The following is a 15,155-nucleotide window of genomic DNA, read 5'->3' on the forward strand; positions in this document are numbered from 1 at the left end:
ACATATTTTAACTTAAAACTATAAGTAAAAATGAAAAATTTAAAAAGCTTTGAACTAAAAATGAGAAACAGCTACTGTTTTTTTTCCCCTTTCAGGCTTTTTTCACATTTTCTCCCAAATGCCCCCACCCCCATCTATTTCCCTTAAACAGTTAACTGTGGGCTCACAAGTTAAAAAAAAATTCAACTCTCTTCTTAAACACAAATTTTTAGAGGGCAGATATTCTCCTGGAATTTTAAAGATCCTTTTAGAACTTGGCTTTTACTCTGAGCCATATAGCTTCAGGTTTAGAGGAAAGAGACGTCTAGCAATTGCCCTAGTCCTAGGCCACAGCTGAGCAGGGCCAGCAGATGCGATCTGCTCCAAGGCTGCTTAAGCACAGTCTATAGCCTGGATGCCCCTCTGACACTCTCTCATATACCCCTTCCTGCATCCATCACTTAGTGCCTTGGCAGCAACCCATTGATGCTTTGCTTCCTTACCCCGTACATCTGTAATCAGTATACCCATATCCTCTTCCACCAATTCTTCCTTCTCTTTCTCCTTTGTTGCTGGCTCCACGGAAACCATGGTGGAACAGGCTGCATCCATGTCGTTCAATTTCTTGGCTTTTTTTAACTCATTGCGTTTTGCGACTTCGGGAGTCTCGTTGGACGCGCCTAGGCCCAGGCAGATGTACAAGAGCAGCCCCAAGAGGAAGGCTAGAGTAAGTTCTGGGCTCAAGATGAGGCTAAAGGCCAAGATCAGTCCCAGGATTAGGTTTAGACCTTGGCCTTCGCCATCCCAGAAAGCACCCATCATTTAAAACCTCTGGGACACCTGGAATAAATAAAGATGTGATACAATAGACAGGGTGCAGACTGGAGTGGAAAGACCCAAAGATATGAAAAGAAAGCCAACCATGGGGAACTGAAAGTTGTCCACACCCATGTTCTGTCTTGATATTGGATTGCCTCCTCTTTTTGAGGTATACTAGTCCAGTCTTCCTCCAAATAAACCCTCTTGATCTCTGTCTAGGACCAAAGTACCTCCACCTCATTCTCCCTTGGGGCCTTTCTCAGAGAGTTGAACTTCTATTCAGTCTGAAACTTGGCTTCCCCGACTGCCAATGCCACAGTGACCCAAGTCTATCTCAGACTATAGCCTTACTGTCTCTAATTATACTTCAACACTCACCAACTCATCTGACCTTTTTTTTTTTAATCCCATCTGGTCCAGTTTCCACTGCATGGGGCAGTTTACCAATAGATAATAGCTACATGGCATTAGAACCACAAAGCCCATGAGGAAAAACAAGCTGAATGCAGGTGAGGAGGGTCCACGGCTTGTGTGAGAAGTGAGAGCTCAGGTAAGAAGAGGAACTGAAGCTAGGTAGTGGTGGCCTCCCAGCACTCAGTAAGTAGAGGAAGGAGGATCTCTGAGTTCTAGGCCAGCCTGGTCTGCAGAGCGAGTGACAGGACAGCCTCCAATTCTACACAGACAAACCCTGTCGCGACCCCGCCCCCCCCACAACAACAATGGGAAAGAAAAGGAACTGAGAAAGAGGAGCAGTAGCTGAGATGAGAAGGAAAGCTGAAGTGAAGGCTGGAGGATAAGATTAGGGGTAGGGGCTGAGGTGAAAGGGTGTGGGTGGAGAAGAGGTGTAGAGGCTGAGTGAAAGCAGGCTAGAGAGGAGGTCTGAGGAGAGGGGTGAGAGTGAAGTGGAGACCCTGAGGTCAGAGATAAAAGGTGGGGCTGTGTGGCAAGGGGTGGTGGGCAAAAATGGGAGGAGACTGGGTGATGGATGAGGGCTGAGGTTCCTGGGAAGCTGAGATGAGGGGTGGATGCTGGCGTGAGACGTGCGGAGTAATGTGAGGGGTGGGGACTGAGGTGTGAGGTTGGGGCTGAGGTCGTAGCTAAGGTGACCGAACATCTGAAAAGAGTAATGAAAATAAGGGGTAGGGGCTGAAGTGAGAGGTGGGGTGAGAAGTAGGGGCGAAGGGGAGAGGGTCCTGATGGGTGAGCTTTGAAGCGCTGAGGTACGAAGTGGGGCTGAGGTAATGGTGTGGGCAAAGGGGGGAGGGGCTAAAGGGCGAGAGGGTACCGGCTGAGGTAAGAAATTGAGGCTAAGGTAATGGAGAGTTCTGAGGGGTGTAGATAGCGTGGAGGAGATATTATGTAGGTTAAAATTCTAAGTTAACGTCACCTGAGAAGTTCCACGGAGAGACAGGTGTATAATGTCAGGAACCGAAAACCCAGACTTCTTTCCACAAGTCGCAACAGAAAGGAAAAAAAAGCCTGTGGAGTACTATAGGGGGCAGCCTTCAGCCGAGAGCCACTTCCCCGCCCTTTGGAAAGCAAGCTCTACACGGATTTGCTGACAATTCGAGTGATGTGCCCACCATCCAATGAATGACCAGCCCGCCTATTCTTAAATTAGTACGACTTTCTCACTCCCCCTCCCCCACACACCTGGTTCTGTTACCAAGGCTTCCTTTTATGTTCAAATACATACCGCCATTTTACTTTTCTATGTATTCCGGATAGTATAGGGAAGGAACTAGTATAGACTTGATTCTGACACAAGTTTAAAAGGGAGTAACTCATCAGTTTCCACCTGGTATTGGTTCTGTCGAGCACAATCGTCTCAAAAGAATTTCACCGAGTGAAATTCGGGTGCTCAAACTTGGAGACCTGAGTTTGGATGGTGGCACCAAGTAAATGGTGACATGTGTTTGTAATCTGGGCACTACGGGAGCATCGAGGGTTCCAGGGGATTACCTCCACATATATCTGCAGTGTGTGCATCCTAAACATACACTTCTACTTAAGGACAGAGTGGAAGGAGGCATAGTCAGACCTCAATATTTCCCAGTCACACGGAACTATAAATTTGTTTCCTGGTAAAATTTATGAATCATTTCAGTCAATTCAGTCAGACGGGTAGTCAGAAGTAGATAAGTTTAGGAATTTATTGAAATTGCTACCTGGTTTGATTTGATTTGTAAGTTGGTTAATGTTTGTAGTTACGTACTTTTTTATTTTCGTGTTGCAAAAAAATCAAACAACTTTGCCTTTTTAATGGTAATTAAAATTAGCTTTATACTAAGCTTGAAATTACTTTCTCTTGCAGAGAAATTTTATGATATGTTCCTTTTGATGGCTTTCTAGTTTATTTTGCTTTTTGAGACAGGGTTTCTCTGTCTAGCCCTGGCTGTCCTGGAATTAGCTGTGTAGATCACACTGTCCTCGAACTCAGACATCCACCTGCCTCTGCCTCTGCCTCACGAGTGCTGCGATCAAACGCGTGCACCACCAATACCCGGCTTTGGTGGCCTATTGAATGCTTATATTTTACACTGATTTATAGTGGGAGATTAAAATATCAGTTTCTTTCCATATCACATTTCCCTTTTTGCCTCTCCTGCCTCCCATGAGACCTCTCCTTCATCTTCCCCTTTCTGATTTTCTGACCTGCGCAAGTGTATACACACACACACACACACACACACACACACACACACACGAATCTAAATTGTGAATATAAGACAAAGTGTGGTATAGTTTTTCTAATTTGTTTTTGTTTTTCAAGGCAGGGTTTCTCTGTAGCTTTGGAGCCTGTCCTGGAACTCATTCTGTAGACCAGGCTTACCTCGAATTCACAGAGATCTGCCTGCCTCTGCCACCCAAGTGCTGGGATTAAAGGCGTGTGTCACCAATGCCTGGCACTAGTTTTTCTAAATTTTGTCTAACATTATAATGTCCAGTTCCTTCCATTTTCCTATTAATGTCACAGTTTCTATTTTAAATGTTTGATTACACACACAACACTATATTACACATTGTATATGTATATACACACACCACACCCCCCACGCACGCACGCACGCACACACGCACCCATGCACGCACGCATTCTTGCTCGCTCACTCGCCAGCTCACTTGCGTGTGCGCGCGCATGCGCGCGCACTCCAGTGTGTGCACACAAGTGTGGGCATGTATGTGGTGGATGGTGAGGCAGGATGTTGTGGCCTGTGTGTGAAAAACAGAGGACAACTTTAAAGAGCCATTTGTCTCCTTCCATTATGTGAGCCCCAGGGATGAAACTCGGGTCCTCAGGCCTGGAGGCAGATGTCCCTGCCATGGAACCTTCACTGTTTAGTAAAGTGAAAATGTTTCAGTGACTATGTGCATCATACATTCATGTTTTAAAAAGCTGTGCTGGCAAATTGACAATAGGTCATCGGTCATTTTCTCTCTGTCTCTCTCTCTGTGTGTCTCTCTCTCTCTCGCTCTCTCTTGCTCTCGCTCTCTCTCTCTCTCCCCCTCTGCTCCCTTTTCCTTTTCGTCCCCTATTTCCTTTCCTTCTCCCTACCGCCTAACTCGTGAAAAGATTCTATGGACTGAGAAAGCCCCAGGCTGAAAGGACTGCACTACTTTGACTGAAGTGGGGAAGGGGGTTAGTAGACTATGTGTATCAGCAGCGGAGGCTGCAACCCAACGTGTGAAATGACCAGCACACAGGGGAGAAGCATTTTGCAGTGTTTTCTTTCCTGTCTTGCACTTACAAGTAAGGTCTATGGGAGTAGCATGGACAATGTTTGTTGTTTTTTTCTTTTTCTTTTTTAATTGCTCTTGTTTAAAATTTGATGGCCTTAATTACTGTAAACTTTTTTTTTTTTAAAAAAAATACAGTTTATGTTAAAATAATCTTTATTAATTTAGAGATGACATTCAATATCTGTGACTTCTTTTGGATTTTGTTTTTGTTTTTTTGTTTTTTGTGGTCATTGTGAGCAATTGCTTTTCCTTTTTCTTAGTTTCACATTCTTCCTTTGTTCTAAATTTTAGGCTGACATCTAGCTTTGACAATCATAGTATGTTTTATTTCCTGAGGGGGAATACCTTACAATGCTGTTTAGTTTTGTACTATTGGTGTGTTGGTGAATTTTTAAACTGTGTGCTAACTGCAATAAATTATATAAAGTGAGAAAACAAAACAACAACAACAACAAAAGCTGTGCTGGTTCCATTTCTTAGCTGATTTGAGTAGTGCAGGAATAAAATGTATGTGTATGTATGCCTGTGACGTGCTGATGAGAATCCCTTACAGGATTAGGAGTAGCTGCTTTAGATGTTAGCTCCACTTTATAATTTCCACCAGCACCATTGTCATTTCTTTTCTTTTCTTTTTTAACTTTTATTCAGACTCTTCCTCACTACTCTCTCCTCTTTAGAGCTCCCTCTCTCCCAAGCCCCTGAACCATTCTACCGCTCTCTTTCTCTTACATTCCCTCACGCTGTACTATCTCAGCATAATGGTGCCCAACCGCATGACACTTGGGCTCTTGGTTGGGTCACACGTGGTGTGTGATTGAGTATGCCCACACCAGCCTCAAGCATGGCAAGGAGCTGTTGCTTTTCTTCTTTCACATACCTGGGTCTAGAAACCTTGGGTGGCACTTGGTATGATGGCACCCAGTGTGAACAGAGCTGTCTGGCAGGCTCCTAGTTGATTGTGTGCACCCCACCCCAGAGCAAGAAGTCTGTGAGCAGCCATCTGCATCCTCCACCAATTAAGGTCTGGAAAAGGCCAGGAACTGCTCTTATTTGTTTTTTTTTTTTTTTCATAGCAATTTTGCCATCCGGACTTTAATGAAGTGGAATCTGAAAGCATTTCCCCCCGTTACGTAAGGATGTTTGAGCACCTTTGTTGAAAATTGGGTTGCTGTAGCTATGTGAGTTTATTTCTGAGTCCTCTGATATGTTCCATTTGTCTAGATATCTTCTTTTTGGCCCATAAAATGTAGGGCCAAATGTTTTGAGGCTGTACTAGAATTTGAGACTTTATATTCTTCTTTCTGTGTAGGACTGCTTTGGCTATGTAGATTCATCAGTGATCCCATAAGAATCCCTAGAACGTTTTCTAGTTCTGCAAAGAATGCCATTCAAACTTTAGTGGAATTGTATTGAATCAATAAATTGCTTTCAGTGATATAGTCATCCTTTTAATTCTGCCAGGTCATGAACATGGGAATTCTTTCCATTTTCTATTGTCTTTCTCAGTTTCTTTCCTCATTATCTGAAAGCTATTGTGAATGTGATGTATGCTGCTGTGGAATAATCCTTTTGTACTCTGTGAAGATTTGTCACTGTGATTGGTTTAATAAACAAGCTGCCTGGCCAATAGCTGAACAGGATAAAGTTATGAGGGAAAGCCAAATTGAAAATGCTGGGAAGAAGGACATAGTCTGGAGTTGCCAGGCAGACTCAGAGGGAGCAGGAGATGAACATGCCATGCATGCTAATAAAGGTACTGCCATATAGTAGAGCATAAAAAAGGAATATGGGCTTAACTGAAAATGTAAGAGCTAGTTAGTAACAGGCCTGAGTTATTGGCTAAGCATTTGTAATTAATATTAAGCTTCTGAGTGATTGAGAGCATCTGAGGACAGGAAAACTCCAGCTACAAATGGCACTCACTGTCTGATGTAGGCCCATGTAAGACCTAAAAAAGTTTTAAAACTGGTTCTAAATACACGAAATGGAGCCAGATGCAGCTTACTAGTCTTACAGCTTCATGCCAGGTGCGGTGCAGGGATGTGTCTCCCAACAGCTGCCTGTGAGATGGAGCTGGCAGCCAACCACCATGAGCTAAGCCACATGGCTGGTTCCTGCAGTTTATCACATGGAATTCAGTACACAGCAACTGTCTGTGGGCTTAAGCTACCAGCAAAACCTTCACCAGCATATTGTGTGGCAGGATTGGAGTTTTTGCTCATATAGACAGAAAAGATTACAGATACACAGTAAAGACAGATTCAAATGGGAATAAAACCTCTAAATGGGTTAAAATGTTTAAAAATATATGTACACATAGGAGATAAAAGAAACAGGGTAAAGAAAGTTCCTTAAAAAGGGATAGAATAATAAAAACATAAAAAGCCATGTAAAGGTGAAAAATATACAGAGAGTTTGGATCTTAATGTTATTGTATTTGACTGCTAAAAAACATTGGATTATAAAACCTGCTAGATTCAATCAATCTATATATTTAAGAAATATCTTGATTTCAAAATTTAAATCAAAAGGTATGTAACTAGGGGAAAGGTTATGCTTTAATTTTCACAGGAAATGAAAGACTATGGATTCATTCCAGGCTAAAGAAATCAGTTTTGGTAGAGGAAGACTGATTTAGAGGCCCTTTTGTATGCTGCAAATGTGTGCTACTTTTATTGTTTGGTGAATAAAGCTGTTTCAGCCAATGGACAGGCAGAATTTAGCCAGGCAGAAAATATGAACAAAGGGACAGAGAGAGTCAAGGAGATGCCATGTGGCTGCAAGGCATCACCTGTAAGCCACAACCACGTGGAGATATACAGACTAATAGAAACAGCTTAATATTTTAAGAAAAGCTAGCCAGTAATAAGCCTAAGCCATTGGCCAATCCATTATAAATATACATAAAGTTTCTGAGTGGTTATCTTATAAGTGGCTGCATGGACTTGGGGTAGGGAAGAGAAACTGGTCCAAGTGAGACTGAGTAGATGGAGAAAAGTCTCCTTCTACAGAAGATCCCTGAAAAATCTGACTACAAACATGAAAAATAAACCTAAAAGAACTATAAGACACACAATGTACATTTTACCTGCTCACACATAAAACAAAAAATAATCTTTGGCTGAAGTATGTACAACACATAGTCTATACTTGTATTAACCCAGACACATTAATACAAACAAACAGCAATGAAAATGGGTGGCTGAGGCGATCCAGCATTTCAAAATGCCTGTTACAGTCTTCTCAGAATTCTGTATTCAGAACAGCTTCAAGGCTGCTGGTTGAGATGATACAACCCCACAGAATAGTCCATTCAGGATTTAACCATAATCCCAAATTTTCTCATAGTTCCCCAAAGATAACAGCACCCACAAACAATAGGAAGCAGTCTAGAGAACTACATCCACATTCCCAAAAGCTGGGTTATGTATATTTATTATCATTTAAGGAGGTTGGTTACAAATTGTTATTGGTAATGGTCAGGGAAAAACAAAAGCTGAACAAAGGGGATTAGATTCAGGTATCTCATTCTAAAAAGAAAAGGGGGTATAGAAATGATAGTATAAAAGGGTAGATTATTAAATCTATTTTTATCCAAAAAATCTATTAATCTTAAATATTTGCATTAGCATGGGTTTTGTTTAATTGATACAAATTTAATTTTGTTATACTGTATGTATATTTCTACTCTTGTTTAAGGTATTGTGCTTTACAGCTCATTTAAAAATGTAATGAATAAATAAGAAATACAAATTAATATTCATCTATAATAGTCAAATTTATAGTCATGTTAGGTTTACAAAGTGATGCACAGATATATTTATATATCCAGATGGTCTTCAAATACTTTAAATATCTACAGATTATGGCATGTAATATGTTTAATAACCTAAGGCTTTTCATGACAGTGAGACACATCTGCTCTTGGCAGCACCAATCTAATTCAGAGACCATGATGGGCATCAAAGAAACTCCGTACGGAGTTTGCTTTCTTTATGGCAAAAGCTAGCCATGTATGCAAAGAAACTGCCCTTGCCTCAGTTGCTGATGTTAATGTCCAAACTGGACCAGCAAGATGCGAGAAAGGTGACTGCTAAACTTTGCTAAGACAAGGAAGGACAGTCCTTCAAAATTCCCTGCTTACAGGAAAGTCTGTCAGATATACTAGGCCTATAGGTCTGAGTTGGATGCCTGAAATTTTTTCAAAGGAACTTTGAGTGATTGTTCAGGCAACCTGAGGTTCCTGCTATTAGGTGACATTTTATCCTTCTGGGGTCCTTGGTGGAGATGAAGACTAGATAATTACACTTTTCCTTAGTTGTCATAAAAGTATTTTAGGTTCAAAACTTAGGAGTCACAAAGAGAAGATAAACAATATTTTCTCTAATTTTGTCAAATACAAATGGACTGAATATTGTAACTAATTCTTACTGAATAACTGTTTTGTTGTATATAATTTAACCACGTGAAAGATAAAACCATCCTTTTTAATTTGACAAAAGGGAGAAATGCTGTGGAATAATTGTATACTATGAAAACCTGTCACTGTGATTGGTTTAATAAAGCTGACTGGCCAATTGCTGAACAGGACAAAGTTATGCTGGAAAGCCAAACTGAAAATTCTGGGAAGAAGGGCAGAATCTGGAGTCACCAGCCAGGTACAGAGTGAGCACGGGATGAATGTGCCATGCTAATAATGATACTGCCACATGGCAGAGCATAAATAATGAATATGGGTTAACTTAAAATGGAACACCTAGTTAGTAATAAGTCTAAGCCAAGCATTTGTAATTAATATTAAGTATCTGGGTGATTATTTGAGAGTGGCTGTGGGACAGGAAATCTCCTACAGTATGCCCCAATTTCTTTTTTCCCCCTATTTCTTTCCTGACAACTTCATTGTTAGTAATGGAAAGACCGCTTATTTGGGTGTGTTGTTTTGTAGCCTGTTCTTTTGCTAAAAGTGTGTATGAGATCTAAGAATTGTCAAGAGGAATATTTGGTATTTGAGACACTTTAGTTATATGATTGTATCACCTTCAAATATTTGTATTCCTTTTATTTTTCTTGCTAAGACTTTGGGCACTATATAGAATAATAAATATGTACATACACACACAAACACAGAGACAGACAGACAAGCACACAGAACACCAGACAGGACCAAAAAAGAAACTCTATACCTGATCAACCATATATACAGAATGAAGAGACGATACTTAAATCAAGAAATGTTAACATGGAAGGGGGATATCTCACAGGGTCCCAACTCCAGACAAAGAACTACAGGCAAATAATGAATGTGGAGAGCAAGAGAAATAATCGTTTTCGGGGAAAGGTCCCCCTCTCTCAACTTAGTTATTCAATACCAACTGGTCATCCCTGAACTCATATTCACATAAACAATATAAGGACTAAGCATATGTGTGTGTGTACACACACACACACCATATATATGTATATATGTGTGTGTGTGTATATATATATACATGTATATGTATTTGCATATATATATATATACATAAATTAAGAAAAGGATATGAATTAGAAAGAAATCAGGGGATATATAGGAGGGTTCAAATGGGGGAAAGGGAGGCAGAAAATTATATAATTATATTCATATTAAAAATAATGAGGGAGCTGGAGAGATGTCTCAGCAGTTACGAGCAATGGCTGTTCATCCATCGGTCCTTAGTTCAATTCCTAGCAACCACATAGTGGCTCACAACCATCTTTAGTGGAATCTGATGCCCTCTTCTCAAATAAAGTTGTACATGCCTATAGAGCACTTAAAAGAAATAAATCTTTAAACGAACGAACAAACAAAAATAATGAATTTAAAAATCACTGTTCTCATAAAGAAAAACACATCACAATAATTTACATAACAATACCATCCACTGACCTCTTAGTGGAAACTTTAAAAGTCAGAAAAGCTTAAAGCAATGTACTCCATGTCCTGAAACCACAGTGCCAACCCAGCTAACTTAACCAAGCAAAACTATGTTCCAGGGTTGAAGAATAAAGACGAATTTCCCACAATGCAAACCAGCTAAAAGAATTCATGTCGACCAAACCAGTCTTGCAGGGAATACTGGAAGCAATACTTCAGACAGAAAAGAATACTAAATGTAGCCAAGAGGCCATATTCTGAAAACAAATGAAGGTACAATTACTGAAACACAAATAGAGCTATAAACACAAACAGAAAAAAAGATAGCAATCAACATAAAACTTCAGAAATAATTTTATTCAACAAGTGAGTTAAGAAACAAATATCCATTTTTCTGTTAGCTATAAGCAGTTAATCTTAGCTTTAAGGATAGGCATTGAAAGAATAGAATTAATTATTTCAAGCAAATGGAACCAGTAAAAAAGCAGGCACCACTATCTCAATATCTGACAAAATTGTATCTAAATTCAAACTAGTAAGATGACATAAAGAAGGCATTCTTATAAAGGGAACAATTAATCAAAAAGTCATTACAGGGACTGGCAAGTTAGCTCAGTAGTTCAGAGCACTTGCCATTCTTCCACAGGACCAGAGTGCCGTTACCACCACCTACGCTGAGTGTCTCAGAGTCTCTTGTAACTCCAGCTCTATGGGATCTAGTGCCTTCTTCTGGTCTGTGTGGGTACCCACTCACACAATAAGATACACACAACATATAAATAAAAGTAAAATAAATCTTTTAAAAACTCTCTTGAAATTCTAAAATAATAAAATTGTCATATGGAAAAATGAAAAATACAATCAAAAAAGTAAAATAAAAACTTTTAAAAATAAACATGTGTGAGCAATTTTCATACCAATAGGTTGTCATTTAGGCATATAGTCAATGAAATATTGTACATTGTTTTTCACACAGTATGTGTAAAATCGGATTAGCCATATGCTAAGTATTCAATAGACACTAAGAGTAGTAACTCATGTAGGAGGGAACATAGTTTTAAAGGCTTTGCTCCCCCACATATAAAAATTGTTTTAGAATTGATATTTTATTTCATTTGCTCCATAATAAAATAACCAAAATAGATTTGCCATTTATTGAAACTAAAGTGGCCAAAGAAGCAAAAAGTAGAAATGAGAAAAGTATTTAAACAAAAGCTATCAATATTTCTGTTCATTTTAAAAATCTTATTTTTTCACTTTACCAAATATTGTCAAACATATCTATCCATAACTGGTAAGAAAAATGCACATGTAACTGGATAAGTAAAGCCTTAAACTTCATCTTCCTGTCTGTAAAATTGTTCTAAGCTTGTTATTTTAATTACTTAGATGCAATAAAATAATTTAAAAAGTATTAAATGCTTGTGATTCTCATCAAAGGAACATGAAAGAAGTAAAACAGAATTGCAGTGTTGCCTCCAAATCATGCCTATGTTTTATTTTATCACATGACACTGTTTCATTTGGAACTTGAGTGAACTATATTAAATTCATAAGGAAATCACTAATGGATAATGAACTTTTGGATGACATCAGTGTTGATGAAACTTTGTTGGGCTTGTCAAAAGTGGAAAAACCTAAATTTCATTAAGTTCAGTAAACCTTCCTTCTTCATTCTTTTCTTCCTATTCTTCTTAACTACAAATACAAATGAGAGAAAATAAGCAATTATACAAGATTAATTTGCTTCCTGTATTTAAAAACAATGACCATCTCTGGGTGCATGCCTGTAGCATTTGTGCTTTATCTCAACAATTACAGAAAAAAAAAAAACATGCTTTTCTCTTATGAATCAAATCCATGGTTATTATGATGTTTATGCAACCAACCATGTGATTACACTAACTTTTTGGTGTGTGTGTGTGTGTGTGTGTGTGTGTGTGTGTGTGTGTGTACTCAGCTCTGAATCAAATTCAGAGTCCTGTACATGCCAACTCCATGCTCTACAACCTCAGCCTTGTAAGTGTTTGTTTATTCTGCTTTAAAGGTTGTGCTGGAGTGTAAATAAATCCATTGAGCTATGAAAGCTAGTGCTATTTCCAGAGGTGATACTTCCTTACCTTCCCAGACATTTGACTTCCACATATTTGATGGAACGCTCAGCTGTGAAAATGTGGGGAAAAAGAACAGAAAGAAGGAAAAAGAAAATGAAGAGAAGAGAATGCTAATCACTTAAAGATACTGAAAGAAAAGATATTCCTTAAATTTGGTGCTAAATGATGATGTGAGTACTAAATTTCTTTTGACTGGCATGAAATATAAAAATCACACCTAAATGGTGTTAACCATGTAAAACAATGCCACTTGAAGTGTCTGCTATTTGTCGTAGTGGTTTAAAAAGACATTGTTTCTGACACTATAGGTGACTGTATAACTGTGGCCGAGTACTAAGGAATCAGTTAGTGCCCAACCCAGCCGCCAACACTGTTAACTTCTGACAATTGTTCTCTAAACAGATACTGGTCTATATTTGATGCAGATAGTAAGTCTAATAGTTTTACCACTTGTTATTACTCTTACAGTGGTGAACCAAAGACCTCAGATTAACCAAGGAATTGCCACAAAGAACACACTTCATTTCAGATAAGTAAATACATGTATATTTTAGTCAAATTCTAAGAAAGTTAAATTGAATTTTGTTTGAATTAAAAATAGTTTTCCTCAATTAATTAATTAGAATTTAAAACAAGAAAGCCCAACTGAAAAGTAACTACAGGGGTGATGATTGATACTCAAAAACAAACAAACAAACAAACACACAGAAACCTGGATTTTCCAGTGCTGTAGTCTGCTGGATCTGGGTCCACTTCATTGAGTTCATCTTGATTTTTCTGTTCTTCTTCTTTTTCTTCCTCCTCATCAAAGATGTTGTCCTCTTCATTCCAGGTATCATAATGGTATTCACCTATTTATTTAGTAAAGATCATTAAAAGCCAGTCAGAAGAAAAAATAGCCTAATTCCCAACCAACAGTACCATCCACATCTGTTCTCAGAAGAAACAGGGGGACATGAGTAACCACAAAAAACCATAGTTGGGTACCTTCCTTCTGTTCATGCTACTGTTCCCTAATCTTCACACTTCTGCCACCTTATCGTTTGCACGGTGACATTTCTACCACATTCCCAGAAAATATCCCAAGAAATGATGTTCATTTCTTTTCCTTTGAAAAAGACATCAGAGGCATTGGTCACCTTGCATTCATTATACCAAAATACTTGTTTGCCTCAAGTATACAAATTCTGTGGTCAATTTTTCTCAAGCCATGTAATTATTACTTTCCCCACTAGAGGCCAGCACTGAGCAAAACCAATTTAGCTAGGGTAGGCAGCTGTCTCCCTCCCAGTGTTAAACTTTGCCCTTATTCCCTGCCTCTCCACTGCTTTCTAGCACCAACCGCCTCATCTAGTCCGCTAGGCCTTGTTTCCTTACCCTCTGAGGCCATGATTTGCTGTATGACTTCCTTTTCTGGATCTTCTGCTGTTGCCTCTGCCGCACCCTCTTCTATTGCTTGCATTCCTGGTTCCACGGCTGCTGCCCTAACTGCAGGCCCCAGCATGCAAAGATCTGGCCCCAGCAGGTACTGATCTACCCTTTCCTCGAAGTCTGGAGGCTCCTCCAGCTCTGGAAATGTAGAGATAACCTCTGGTAGGCTTCGGGCCATGCCTGAGGTCTGATCCTCATACTCTGTGGCTCGCACTGTCGCTGGAGTGGGCCCGGATGGTATTTGGACCGCACTTGAATGGCCAGATGTAGAAGGGCCAGATGTTTCCACCATTCGGTTTTCACAGGGGCGCCTAATCAGGACGTGGTCGTTGTAATAGACACGGTTGAGAATGGTGTGGATCAGATCCAGAAACATAAATCGGAAGCCAGCCATTGGAAATCGATGGGCATCCACCATACCTTGATCTGCTACAAGGTTTTCCTCCTCCTCCTGTCCTCCTTCCCCCTCCTCCTCAGCAGGTTCAATATCCGAGTCTTCCTCACCATCCACGCTCTGTCCCCTGTAACCCTCTTCCTCTGGGTTTCTTTCAGGCCCAACATTCTCCACCTCCATACTATGAACGGCCATTACTTCTTCGACTGCGGGGGCAGAGGCCCCGTCTAGGCTGGACTCGAGGCCTACCCTGCCGCTCTCTGCAGCTTCCCGTACCCACTCTCCTTCAAGGGTTACTGGGTTCTCTCGGCTCTCTTTGGTTGGATCTTGATCTCTTCTGGTAGACATGACACTATTAGGTATCTCCACAAAGCCTAGACTGAGCTGGGTTAGTGATGATAACGGCTACTCAAATATAACGGTCAGAACGATGTTAGATGACGACAATGACAGGGTGAATGGTGATTAAGAAGCTGATGGATGGCCTCTAAAGACAGTCAGCGAGGGGCTTAGAGGAGAAGGAGCTTCGGAAATGACAGCAGGTGAAAAACAAGTCTATGATAATACCTGAGGTGGTCCCATGGGAATAGCAGGGGCAAGAGGGCAGAAGAGGCCAGATGGAGGACAGCCCGCGCGGCTCTTCTGACATCCGGGGACTAGGTGGGAAGTACTTATGTCACAGATGATGTGGGCGGGGCTTATGTTTTTGTCCCCACATAGACTGCTTTAAGCTGATTTGTTGAAAAGAGGAGATTGACGGGCTGATCAAAAATCTTCCATTTCT

At 40.2% G+C, this 15,155-nt stretch overlaps 1 protein-coding gene across 1 annotated transcript; it reads right to left on the reverse strand.

Moving 5' to 3' along the window:
• Positions 1-1,597: 1,597 nt before the first annotated feature.
• Positions 1,598-14,771, reverse strand: Ct47c1 (cancer/testis antigen family 47 member C1). Its single transcript, XM_051178458.1, has 4 exons — positions 13,924-14,771; positions 13,249-13,397; positions 4,279-4,323; positions 1,598-1,912 (listed from the first exon to the last, which is right to left on the reverse strand). The coding sequence occupies exons 1-4, from the start codon at positions 14,717-14,719 to the stop codon at positions 1,598-1,600; spliced, it is 1,305 nt and encodes a 434-aa protein (XP_051034415.1). The 5' UTR covers positions 14,720-14,771.
• Between the last annotated feature and the right edge of the window lie 384 nt (positions 14,772-15,155).

This window comes from Phodopus roborovskii, unplaced genomic scaffold (genome assembly GCF_943737965.1).
Source record: "Phodopus roborovskii unplaced genomic scaffold, PHOROB, whole genome shotgun sequence".
In the NCBI taxonomy this organism is placed as follows: Eukaryota; Metazoa; Chordata; class Mammalia; order Rodentia; family Cricetidae; genus Phodopus; species Phodopus roborovskii.

Bases quoted from the DNA above. Each gene is read 5' to 3' on its own strand.
- Ct47c1 (XM_051178458.1), bottom strand. From the start codon at position 14,719: ATGTCTACCAGAAGAGATCAAGATCCAACCAAAGAGAGCCGAGAGAAC. The intron at 13,398-13,923 runs GTAAGGAAACAA...CTAAATAAATAG, and splicing joins GCAAATCATGGCCTCAGAGG to GTGAATACCATTATGATACC. The intron at 1,913-4,278 runs GAGAGAGCGAGA...TACTCTTTTCAG, and splicing joins GAGAGAGAGAGCGAGAGCAA to ATGTTCGGTCACCTTAGCTA.